General features: G+C 38.4%; 1 protein-coding gene across 3 annotated transcripts; it reads left to right on the top strand.

Moving 5' to 3' along the window:
• Positions 1-6,210: 6,210 nt before the first annotated feature.
• LOC147622714 (leucine-rich repeat protein 1-like) lies at positions 6,211-9,689 on the top strand. Of its 3 annotated transcripts, XM_086822332.1 has the most exons (9): positions 6,264-6,406; positions 6,750-6,797; positions 6,955-7,054; positions 7,285-7,417; positions 8,194-8,265; positions 8,354-8,497; positions 8,617-8,688; positions 8,959-9,030; positions 9,359-9,689. In XM_086822332.1, the coding sequence occupies exons 3-9, from the start codon at positions 6,973-6,975 to the stop codon at positions 9,429-9,431; spliced, it is 648 nt and encodes a 215-aa protein (XP_086678458.1). In that variant the 5' UTR covers positions 6,264-6,406; positions 6,750-6,797; positions 6,955-6,972; the 3' UTR covers positions 9,432-9,689. The 3 variants fall into 3 exon arrangements, with proteins under 3 accessions (XP_086678457.1, XP_086678456.1, XP_086678458.1); XM_086822331.1 differs by having other exon boundaries at positions 6,211-6,797; XM_086822330.1 differs by lacking the exon at positions 6,750-6,797 and having other exon boundaries at positions 6,248-6,406.
• Positions 9,690-11,598: the final 1,909 nt, after the last annotated feature.

Raw genomic sequence — 11,598 nt, forward strand, 5'->3', positions numbered from 1 at the left:
AGATTTGCCACATCAGGGTCTTGTGTGACAGGTTGATCGACATTGCTGCTACATACATGCATGAGACAACAAAACATGATTGGTCTAACAAAAGCCATACTTAAAGCTTAGATAAAAAATACATGTGATATTAGAACATTGTTAAGAACTCTCACAATACTGCTTAGACAAGCAAGGTGGACAGTGCCTCTTTTGGATGATAGCTTCTGAGGACTTTCCACACACTCCCCACTATTAAAGCCAAAGGTAACTCATATTTTAATTATGTTTAAAAAGGTTAAACAAAAAAATCTGTCAAATGTTCTTTGAGTTCTAGATATGAAGAGAAGCTTCCTTTCTATCTCGACCATCACAGATCGTAACTTGCAGGTTCACTTCAACAAGAATGGTGTAGTCATTCTTGATGTAAATGATAAGCTTATTTCGCAAAGGGAATTCAGAGAAACAACTTGTATAATGTTTTCGATGTTTTTAGTCCACACCGATTTGGGTAGAAAAAAACTTTGGCATGAGAGATACAGTATCTCAATATGTAAACTCTTTCAAAGATGTAGAATGGTAAGGTAGTTAAGAATTGTCCCACCAAATTTTTATAGTCTAGATGTATGTTGCTTACATAATGGGGGTAAGAAACACTAGCAACCCTTTCCACAAGAGGGCCAAGGCTCCTCTTCAGCTCATACACACTGATCTCTGTTGAAAGATGAGTACAATTGCACTTAGAGGTTCTTCCTATTTTTTCACATTGATATATTAGAGTAGGAAGATTTTGGTGTATCTTTCTAAGGAAACGTTTGAGACTTTTGGATAGTTTAAGGAATCACTTGCATTGGTTGAAAACAAGCATTAGGAAAGTTTTGGACTAAAAAAGAGCCCTCTAAGAAGAGCTATGTCGTGGTGAACCTTATGTATCTTATATCAAAACCCCTACATGTGAAATACCATTGAAAAGCCCTTTGAAAGTAGATTGTAAGTCTACCACCTCTGAAAAATTTGGAGTTCATATGCTCAAGTTATGCCTTCCCCACTAAAAGGTAGATTCTCACGATTGTGACTTCTATTTGGACTTGATACGCTCAAGTTACACCTTTCCCACTAAAAGGTAGATTCTCATGATTGTGAGACGTAACATAGATGTCACAATCGTGAGAATCAACCTTACTCTGGAAGCCATAACTTGAGCATATCAACTCTAAATTTTTAGAAGGTGGTAGAACTTTTTAAGGGCTTTCCAATGGTATGTCAAATGTGGGGGTTTTGACATAAGATACATAAGGTTCACCATGGCCTCCATTTTTTTCAAAAAGTGATGACATGGCTCTTCTTAGAGGGCCCTTTTTGAGTTCAAAATTTTCTTAGTGAACAAAATTAAAGTAGTTCAAAATAGACTGGCAGACTCTACATCCTATTTACAATAGCAGAACATGGCTTGCAAGCAAGGTTTGCACTAGTCGTAGGAATCTTGACCAAGTTGAGATATTGGGATGGATCTACTTAAGGCATGGAGGAGTAGGCATGCATGTAGGTCACCATCCTAAGGTAATAGTAGCCAAGAAGGCCATGGAAGTTTAGTGAAAGCTCCAAGTAAAGTGTATCATATGATAAAATGGTAAAAAGTGATACAATGACCATGAGCCCTGTGTCTAATATAGCCCAGGGCCCAAAAAGAAGACACGTGTGAATGTCACTAAGCCTATTTACCATGTGCATATGCACCAAATCATCTTTGTTACAATCGTGTATGACGAAACAAAGAAGAGAGTTTAAATCTATCTAAAATTGTGAGGCAGAGCGAAAGAGAAGGTTGGAAGGTTCACATTTTGGTGTGAAAGAACTTTACTAAATGGTGTTTTAATGTAAAAAGTCTTCACACTATTTTAGAGGTGGTTTACATGGATTTTCATTCGAAAAATGTTTGTGTGCATTGTGGTCTTCTACATCAAATGAGGGTCTCTCATTATCGAATAAAACCACGAAAATAATGTAACCTTTGTAAATTTTGCCAATATGAGCAAGCAAAGGCTCGACCATGAGTCGAAAAAAGATGTAATCTTTGAGGTAATATGCCTAAATGAGAATGAGTGTGTGAATGTGAGAGAGAAAAGAAAGATAACTCGGGAGAATCTAAGAATACCTCCACACTGAGTTGTTCGTAAACAAGAAGACCAAGCTCAAAGCCCCAAAGTTTGAAGTGAAGAACAAGCTAATAACTTAAGGTAATAACGAACAAAAAGGGCATGGCTTCTCACCCTTGGTTTTAACCCCATCCTCCCATATGCAGGGCAAGTTGAGACAGACCACTCTAGCATATGACTAGGAGTGTAGGTCTAGTGTAGCATGTTAGGTGATAGATCCATTGAGGGGGAGTGAATAAAATAGCAATGTGTGAGAGTGCAACATGTGTACAATAGGGGGGGAGTATGCACATTAGAAAGGAAGAAGAAAGACTAAGGGTCCTAGCTCAAAGGTTTAGCTCAAAAGTTGATTTGTATAGTCACTTATAAAAGGTGAAGCCAATGGTCAAAAAGGTCGCACATGGAAATCACAAGGTGGCACATGGAGTGTGAGTATTTATGGACACATGGATGGCATAAGGGTCCATGTAGTTTGTGGATGAGGGCTCCTTGAGAACTATACAATCATATAATTAGGTTCTCTCATTAGAGACCTGTTGATTAGTGCTTTATTTATGCTTATTACTTGTGCTTGATTTAATCCTCTTTAGTTATTAATTAGCCATATATTTGATAAGGTTCTACGACCCTCCCTAGCAATGCTTAATTTCAACTAGGACTATCTATATATTGGGTTGCCAAAATTTCCTCAGGAACCCCCATGTGGAAGTGGCGACAAAGCTCCTTATGGAGTGTTGTTAAGATTTTTGGTGGTGCTCTTGATTGGCAAGGTTTTGAATTTTCCTGAGAATTGGGTTTGTCATGATGCAATGAGGTTGGAAGTTGAGTTGATCACAATGAGAATGTGTTTTGATGAAGAGGCATTGAAACACCTTGTATAAAGAAGCAGCATTATGTGTTTCTTTGTCTGTTAGGGGCATATATATACTTATTCTACTTGATTGGTTCATGTTATTGTTGTTGGAAATGAAGCCAATTGGTTATCAAGTTACAGCACCCAGTACATAGTTGAGTGTAGATCCTTATGTGTATAATATCTTTAGAAGACTCATCTTTGTTTAATATGGTTACATTTGGCTCTAGTAGCTTGCCAACTAAGGTAGGTATAAATTTTCTTGATTTCTTGTAATTTTGAGAGAGCTTGGTGGGAACCTTAATTTCTATAGATATTTTCATATCTAAAAGGTACAAACATTGAATATGTAGAACACAATGAGTTATTCATTTCATCTTTTTATCTGAGGTCACTCTACAAGTTTGACCTTAAGATATTAACTCTACAATATACGTCCTAACCACTAACAATTAAATAGTGCTTGATTTCAGAAGACTTTATTTAAAGGAATGAGTTATTCATTTCATCTTTTTATCTCGGGTCACTCTACAAGTTTGACCTTAAGATATTAACTCTATAATATATGGCCTAGCCACTAACAGTAAAATAGTGCTTGATTTCAGAAGACTTTATTTAGAGGCATACATCCATCACAATTAAATGAGATGAACACAAGTCTCATACTTGACATGTATGAAATCATACCATGAACCGCCATGATAAATGTTGCATCTTAAATGTTTAGTGAAGAATGAGGTTGAACTTGTTGCCTCAATAGACACTCCTTGTTTCATATTTTTGATTTGGAATGATTTAGAAGAGAAAAAATTAAATCATCATAACAAGAGGAATTGTCAAATAATGGCTTTATAAGTAGAAATGTTAAATGAGTATTACAAGGATCCATTTTTTGAAAGATAAAGATTTTCATTATGTTGGATGGTAAAACCAAAAATTTCAAATAAGTTAGTGCTTCTTTCATATAACCCATGAAAAGTTACTTAAAAAGTCACATCTTTCATTTTGAAACCACAAAAAAATGAGCTAAAATTACGAGCTTTTTAGAAGGCAAGATACAATGCCGAGCATTCTATACCTCAAATTTTGAGTAGCACATTAGAAGCATGATATTATAAAGCTATTATAACACATGCTTACTTTGGTGTGACATGATACTATGTAAGTGCACACATGCACACTTGTGTGTGTGCACATGCTTACTTTGGTGTGACATGTACTATGTAAGTGTGCATGTGCACATGCTTACTTTGGTGTGCCATGATACGATGTAAGTCTACGTGTGTGCATGCTTACTTTGGTGTGACATGATACTATATATAACTATGCATGTATGCACATATGCACACATGTACACGTGTGTGTGTGTGTGTGCGCGAGAGAGAGAGAGAGAGAGAGAGAGAGAGAGAGAGAGAGAGAGAGAGAGAGAGAGAGAGAGGATCTTAGGGTTTAAATAATTTTAGTATTTGCAAGTAGCTTTTTACGAATGAATGAACACATTTTTCAAAAGCACAACCTAACACATATAATAATTAGTGCATGTTGGTCTTTTAAGGAGGCATGTGCTACAACAATGTGAGCTTGAAGAGTAGTCCATAGATGGTCTTTACTTAGTAATTTCAAATTTTGGACATGATTTTGAAGACAATTACAAAGTAGACATGTATGATGACAACATAATTCGAGCATCTAAAGATGCATTTCCTCCTCTATTGTTGTAAGCATCTATTGCACTAGGGTATCAAGATATTATGTTAAAAATAAATGTAGTGGCATGTACACTTTGTGCATATGACCTTTACTAGACTAAAAAGTCCTTTGATATGGAGAAAAAACACTTATAGTGAGATGCACACACTTGTAGAGGTGAGTCTTGGTAGAATGATTTCAACATGTGTAATTGTTAATTTACGTAGGTGGGGGATGCACTTGGGTTGATTCCAAACCTTCAAAGGTAGGTGGGCAATGTTATTGGGTTGGGGATTGGTCAAATTTAAAAAGGGTTGATGGCCATTTGAAAGGGCTAACATGAGTGGTGGGTGGAGAAAAATGTCTTCTTTTTGTTTGGTCAAGCGGGCACTTTTCTAATGTCGTAAGTCAATCTTGTTTGGTAGGTCCTCCATGAAACTCCCATGGCAAACTCTCAAATTTTGTTATTGACCACAAGTGAGTGCCAGTTAGAGGTGCCTAACATCTAATAGTGTTCAAGGGAGTTGTCTAGGGTGACCGAGCTATCTTAAGACCCCGTGTGCTTGGCTTGAAGTGACCCGACCAAGCCCTTGCTTAGCATGAGTGGGGTGAGCCTTGCCAACCTAGTGCCCTTGCACCATAAATGGAGGGCCCATGTTTAGTTGCTCATTATGAGTGGAGGTGCAATCTTGTCTATCCACATGTTCATCCCAAGGAGGGGCAAGGAGATAACTATAATGGGTGTTGGCCCTTACAACTTTTGCCTTACACACTTGCCAGAGAACAAGAAAATATACGACAGTCTTGTGCATCTAGATCCATGATCGAAGTGTGTTGCCTAGTGGTAATTCCTAAGCCTCTTAAGAAGGACATGAAGGAGGTATTGGGTTCAAATCTACTGTAGTGTCATCTAATTCAATACCATCAAAGTGGAATCTAAATTCAGCACCCGGTGTCACATTACAAAAAAGTGTGTTGATTAAGATTCCATACCTTTGAGAAAGTAGGGTTAATTTATGCACTAGTTTTCAAACCTTTCAATGTCTTAGTGGGCTGGGGTGTTGAGTGTCCTTTTTGCATGATAGTTGAGAGGGGCCAAAAAGCATTCATTTACATGGAACATTAAGGGTGGGCCTTTGAGGATTGATGATTTCTTTTGATTCTATGATGATGATGGTGGAGCCTATGATGATGATGATGGAGCTAGAGAGGAGTTGAAGGTGAGGAAGAGACTCCAAGGAACTTTGGTTTACAATTGGGCTTCTCTCTCTCTCTCTCTCTTTCTCTCTCTCTCATGTGAAAGCCCTTATAAAGGCCATGATCTGCCCGCAGTTCAAGTCCCACCGTTGGTTGTATATGCCCTCGTGTTGCATTCTACCAATGTTAATCTCTCTCTCTCTCTCTCTCTCAGTAGATTGGTCTCTCTAGATCAATAAAGTCTACTTAAGCGGCTCTCTCTCTCTCTCTCTCTCTCTCTCTCTCTTTATATGGGCTTTCTGTCTATTTGTCTCTCTCTCCCCAAACACACGTACCCACACGCTTGGGTTCCCTCTCTTTATATATCTGATAATCTGTCTATACACAATGGGCTTTCTAGAGCTCTCTGGCATGTGCAGTAACTACGCACGCATGCTTGTTCAGGCTTCTTCGGTGCCAATATAATAACTAGCAGGTGGCATGTGACGCAAGGCTGTTGCCATCGTCTTTTATGAAGAAGAAGAAGAAACAGGCAAGGGAAAAGCATCAACTCAGCACTGGTCACTGGTCACTGCTGCATCTTTGAAGGATCTTCATCTTACCACCACCAAAAAAAAAAGGGCAGAAATTCAAGTGCCCATCATCTCCACTTTCTGTCTTAATTGAAATCCTGCCTGTTTTTCTAAGAAATTCTTAAATGCCCATTTATGATTTGTCCATTTGGCTTGAGTCAAGCGGTGTTTACTTGTCCGGCCCTTTTCCTGTTGTTTTACTTGACCCTTCAGAGCCCATATTTTCTGTGCTTTTTCTACTGCCCATTATTAAGTGCCCTGTTTTTTTCTGTCTTCTTCTTTTTTTGGCAAAAATCTAATCAGCGGAAATTGCCCACCTCCTGATTTTTGCGGGAATTTATTCGCTTCAAGGTACTTGGGCAGAAGATTAAGTTTCCATATTCAGTTTTTTTGGAAAAATTCGAGCGCCCATCTTCCTTCTCAGCAGGAAATCAAGGATCCATCTTGTGAATTTCAAAACAGGAATTCAAGCATCCATTTCAGTCTGTTTTTTTTTTTGTTTTGGCAGAAATTTAAGGGATTGAAAATGGATATCAAGGGAGGTCTTCTCTCTCTGGTGGTGCTTCTGGGGCTCTCTTTTACACCTTTCATCTCCTCCAATTCTGAAGGTATGTCTCCATTTTGCTCACTCTGGGTCTGTGAATTGGCCTCAAATCATGTATTTTTGGAACTTTTTTTTTTTCAAAAAAAAAAAGAAGGACTTGTACATTTGTTTTTCAAATATACCAGCCAATAGTCCTTAAGAAATCTGCTGTTTTTTTTCTTTTTTCTTTTTTCGGGCCATCATCTTCGTGTCCATTGTCTTGTGGATGCTTAGGGTGTACACCTTGCTTTGCAGGTGATGCCCTCCATGCCTTCAGGAGAAGCTTGTCCGATCCGGACAACGTTTTACAAAGTTGGGACCCCACCCTCGTCAATCCATGTACATGGTTTCATGTTACATGCAACCAAGACAATTCGGTAACAAGAGTGTAAGGACTCACATATTATCTGTGTGTGTGACCGTGTGTTTACAGTGTCTTGTGAGCCTGTGTGTTGCACATGGCTCTATAAGCATGTGTGCATGTGCAAGCATTGTCTGAGTTGCATACCCTTGCACATGGTTTCGTGTCACTCTGCAACCAAGAAAACATGTGGTAAAGAGTCCAATTACCATCCCTTCATGTGTATGCACACATGCGTGAGACGTGAGAGGCTGGATCAAATTATCTTCTTTGAGAATGTGTACATGTGCATGCAGCCTGTGCATTTTTGAGTATGCAGATCTTTGCAGATGGTTTCATGTCACGTCCAATCAAGACAAATGCTGACAAGAGTGTAAGGACAACCCATTTATCATCCATGTCTGTATGAGCTTGTGAGTATGCTTGCTTGCAAGCAGTGGCATGTGTTGCATATGTGGGACATAAGAGCAAGGGCTCAATTATCCTCCATGTGCGGAATTATGCACTGCGTATGTTGAATATGCTTATGCCCGAGTGCATCCATTTTGCACACACTTGTATGTGTATGTACTGCACGTGTGAAAATGTGCACCACATTTTTTGAGTATGCTAAATGCTCATTATGTGTACTTATGGTGTGAGGATGGTCTACCTGTCATACACACAGAGAAAACTAAAGCAGATAATTTAAGTACAGTTTTATTAAATGTGTACTTATGGTGTGAGGATGGTCTACCTGTCATACACACACAGAAAACTAAAGCAGATAATTTGAGTACAGTTTTATTAAATGTGTGTTGCAGTGATCTTGGCAACTCCAAGCTGTCTGGGCACCTTGTTCCTGAGCTTGGAAACCTTCAACATTTACAGTATTTGTAAGTGCTTCAATTTATCGGAATCTTAAGTTTGTTTTCAAATGAGGGAGAGTGGGCCATGTAAAACTTAAGGTTGGGTTGACAACAGAGAGCTCTACAAAAACAAGATCAGTGGCCAGATACCAGAAGAGTTAGGCAAACTCAAGAACCTTGTGAGCCTGGACCTCTACAACAACAATCTCACCGGATCCGTTCCAGAGTCGTTAGGAAATTTAAAGTCCCTCATTTTCTTGTGAGTTTTTCTTTCCTTTTCACCAAGAACCTAATGGTACCAGTATCAATTCTTTCATTTTTTGACAATAATTCATACTTTTTGCAACTCATGCATTGGTTTGGTGGTGTGTCATGTAGGCGCCTAAACAACAATCAATTGAGTGGTCAGATACCTCGTGCTCTTACAACCATTGGCAGTCTCAAAGTCATGTATAATTTATGATTAAACTTGCCACTCTGATTTTTTTAACGCAACTTCCTTTGGTTTAAAGTATAGAAAGAAGTCTAGGTTTTCGGCCTTGATTTTGATATATATTTTTTATGTGGGCCAAATACTGTTCTAAGTATGTGAAAGCTCACAAGTATAGAAAGAAGTCTAGGTTTTCGACCTTGATTTTGATATATATTTTTTATGTGGGCCAAATACTGTTCTAAGTATGTGAAAGCTCACAAGCTCACAAGTCAACTTGTGTTGTTCAGTGACTTATCATCCAATGACCTCTGTGGGACTATACCTGTGTCGGGGCCATTTGAGCACTTTCCTATGAAGAGGTACAAGTTTTGAGGTTTGCAATGTGCACAGTCACAATTTTCGTGTTGCATGACTGCTACATCTTAGTTTGTGCATGAATTCCAATGCTTGGATTGGCTTGAACAAGCAGACATCTGAAGCTCCTCGGTTGTAGCTATGGTTGAAAGTTATGAGTTATTGCCATCAATGTATACATATGAGTGCTGGCATAACGTTTTTGTATTATCATTTCTCCTTTTTGTGCTCTAACCCCTCTGAGGTCTAAATAGTGGACTTCAAACTCTTTTAGAGGATGGTGTTGATATGATCTTGATACATCTCTCTGTGTTTTTTTTTGTGGCAATCTAGTTTTGAGAGCAATCCTCGATTGAATGGTCCCGAACTTCTGGGATCAGTGGCGTACAATTCAGGTTGCCTTTAAAGGTTTGACAGAAAACTGCTGTCATGTGTGAAGCCGCCACTGCTATCTAGTATAATGGCTACTTTTTTGCATAAATTGGTGCCTGTAAGTGATATACTCATGTACTACAGTCTCAAAGTAATGGCTGTTTTTAGAGGTGACTTTCTCTGCAAATTCCTGAACTTCCTGTATATGGTAGCGTATAAACGACAATTCAAGAGTTGAGACTTTTTGAAAATCAGATTCACACTATTTCAGGTTTATATTTTAATGGCGAAACTAATGGTCTCTTACTCCTTTTCTATCTTGTGTTGTTCTACATGTAGTTATAAGGGTTGGTTGTGTTGACATGAAGTGATCTTGTTTGCTGCTAAGCATTACACATCGGCATACCCCTGCTTGCCCATGCTGATGTGGTGGGGGTATCACCGCCCATAATTCATGGGCAGGCAATCTCCCCCGCCCATACATGGGCGGTGGGGTATGTGTAACGGGCCTCACTCACTCAGGGCTCTGGCATAAAAAAAAAACGTTCACTCCTTGGCTTACACGTGGTTGCACTCTCCCCCTGTCTTACCATGTGCCCCCCACCTCGATGCTTAATAGATAATATAGAATATACATATAAAAGTCACGGACTTGTGCGCAGTGTTGTTGCGCTATAGAATGAATGTTCTACACGTATGTGTCTCTCTCTCTTTGTTACTCACATGTACGTACATCTTGCTCTCTCTCTCTCTCTCTCTCTATATATATATATATATATATATATATATATATAAGTGTGTATACATACATACATACATACATACATATTCATATATTTAATTATTTTATAATTATATTCATATATTTCACGTGGAGTCTCTCTCTCTCTCTTATTGTATGTAGAGCTGACACACCTATTTTGGTGTGCAAGGTAGGGTCGTTGCTTTGTTTAGTGTGCGGGGCAAGGTCATGTGTAGGACGTCCTAGGTCTTTCACCTCGTGTGCAAGGCTGTGCTGTAGCTACAGGGCGAGAAGGCATCAAGGCGAGCTGCGTACAAGCGTTCATGCATGTGTGCGTGCGTGTGTGCGTGTGTGTGTCTATGTGTGTGTGTGTGTGCATGTCATGTACATACATGTGTGATTGTGCATGCGTCCACATATATATAGATTTATTTATATACATACATACATACATACATATGTATGTACGTACATACATACATACATACATGTATGTATGTACGTACGTACATACATACATGTATGTATGTGTACATACATTTATATGTATGTATATGTATGTATGTGTACATACATTTATATATTTATATTTTCATGCATGCGTACGTGTGAGTGTGATCATGCGTGCGTGTGCATGTCATGTACATACATGCATGATTGTGCATGTGCCAATATATATATATATATATATATATATATATATATATATATGTATGTATGTATGTATGTATGTATGTATGTATAGATCTATACATATACATATACATATATAGATATGTATGTGTATGTGTATGTGTATGTGTGTGAGGAGAGAGAGGGTGTTTACATGTGTGCATGATATTAATAGATAAGAGTGTAGATATATATATGTATGTGTATATATAAATATGTGTGTATATATAAATATGTAAATGTATGTGTGTGTGTGCATGATATTAATAGATAAGAGTATAGATATATATATGTATATGTATATATGAATGTGTATATATAAACATACCCACATACACATATATATACACTCTCGCTCCTCACACACATACACACATACACACATATGCACTCTCTCTCTCTCTCTCTCTCTCTCTCTCTCATGCACATATAGACACATATATGTATATATGTATGTGTATATATAAACATATGCACCTACACATACATATGCACTCTCTCTCCTCGCACACATACACATACATATGCACACACACACACACACACACTCTCTCTCTCTCTCTCTCATGCACATAGAGACATTCTGTATTTCTCACACATACAGATACACAAACACATCTCACACATACACATGCACATGCACATGCACATGGACTCTCTCTTTTCTCACACCCCATTTCACAAACACTCTCTCTCACACATAGAAACTCTCTCTCTCTCTCTCTCTCTCTCTCTCTCTCTCACGTACACATTGATATGCACACCCCTTACACACACGTGTGATTGT

This window comes from Cibotium barometz, chromosome 28 (genome assembly GCF_041138505.1).
Source record: "Cibotium barometz isolate CiBa-2024 chromosome 28, ASM4113850v1, whole genome shotgun sequence".
Taxonomy (NCBI): Eukaryota; Viridiplantae; Streptophyta; class Polypodiopsida; order Cyatheales; family Cibotiaceae; genus Cibotium; species Cibotium barometz.

What these genes read in the sequence shown, in the direction of transcription:
- LOC147622714 (XM_086822330.1), top strand. Translation starts at nt 6,386, where the DNA reads ATGAAGAAGAAGAAGAAACAG. An exon ending in TGAAGAAGAAGAAGAAACAG is followed by an intron (nt 6,407 to 6,954) that starts GCAAGGGAAAAG and finishes TTGTTTTGGCAG; the next exon opens with AAATTTAAGGGATTGAAAAT. An exon ending in CTTCAACATTTACAGTATTT is followed by an intron (nt 8,266 to 8,353) that starts GTAAGTGCTTCA and finishes GGTTGACAACAG; the next exon opens with AGAGCTCTACAAAAACAAGA.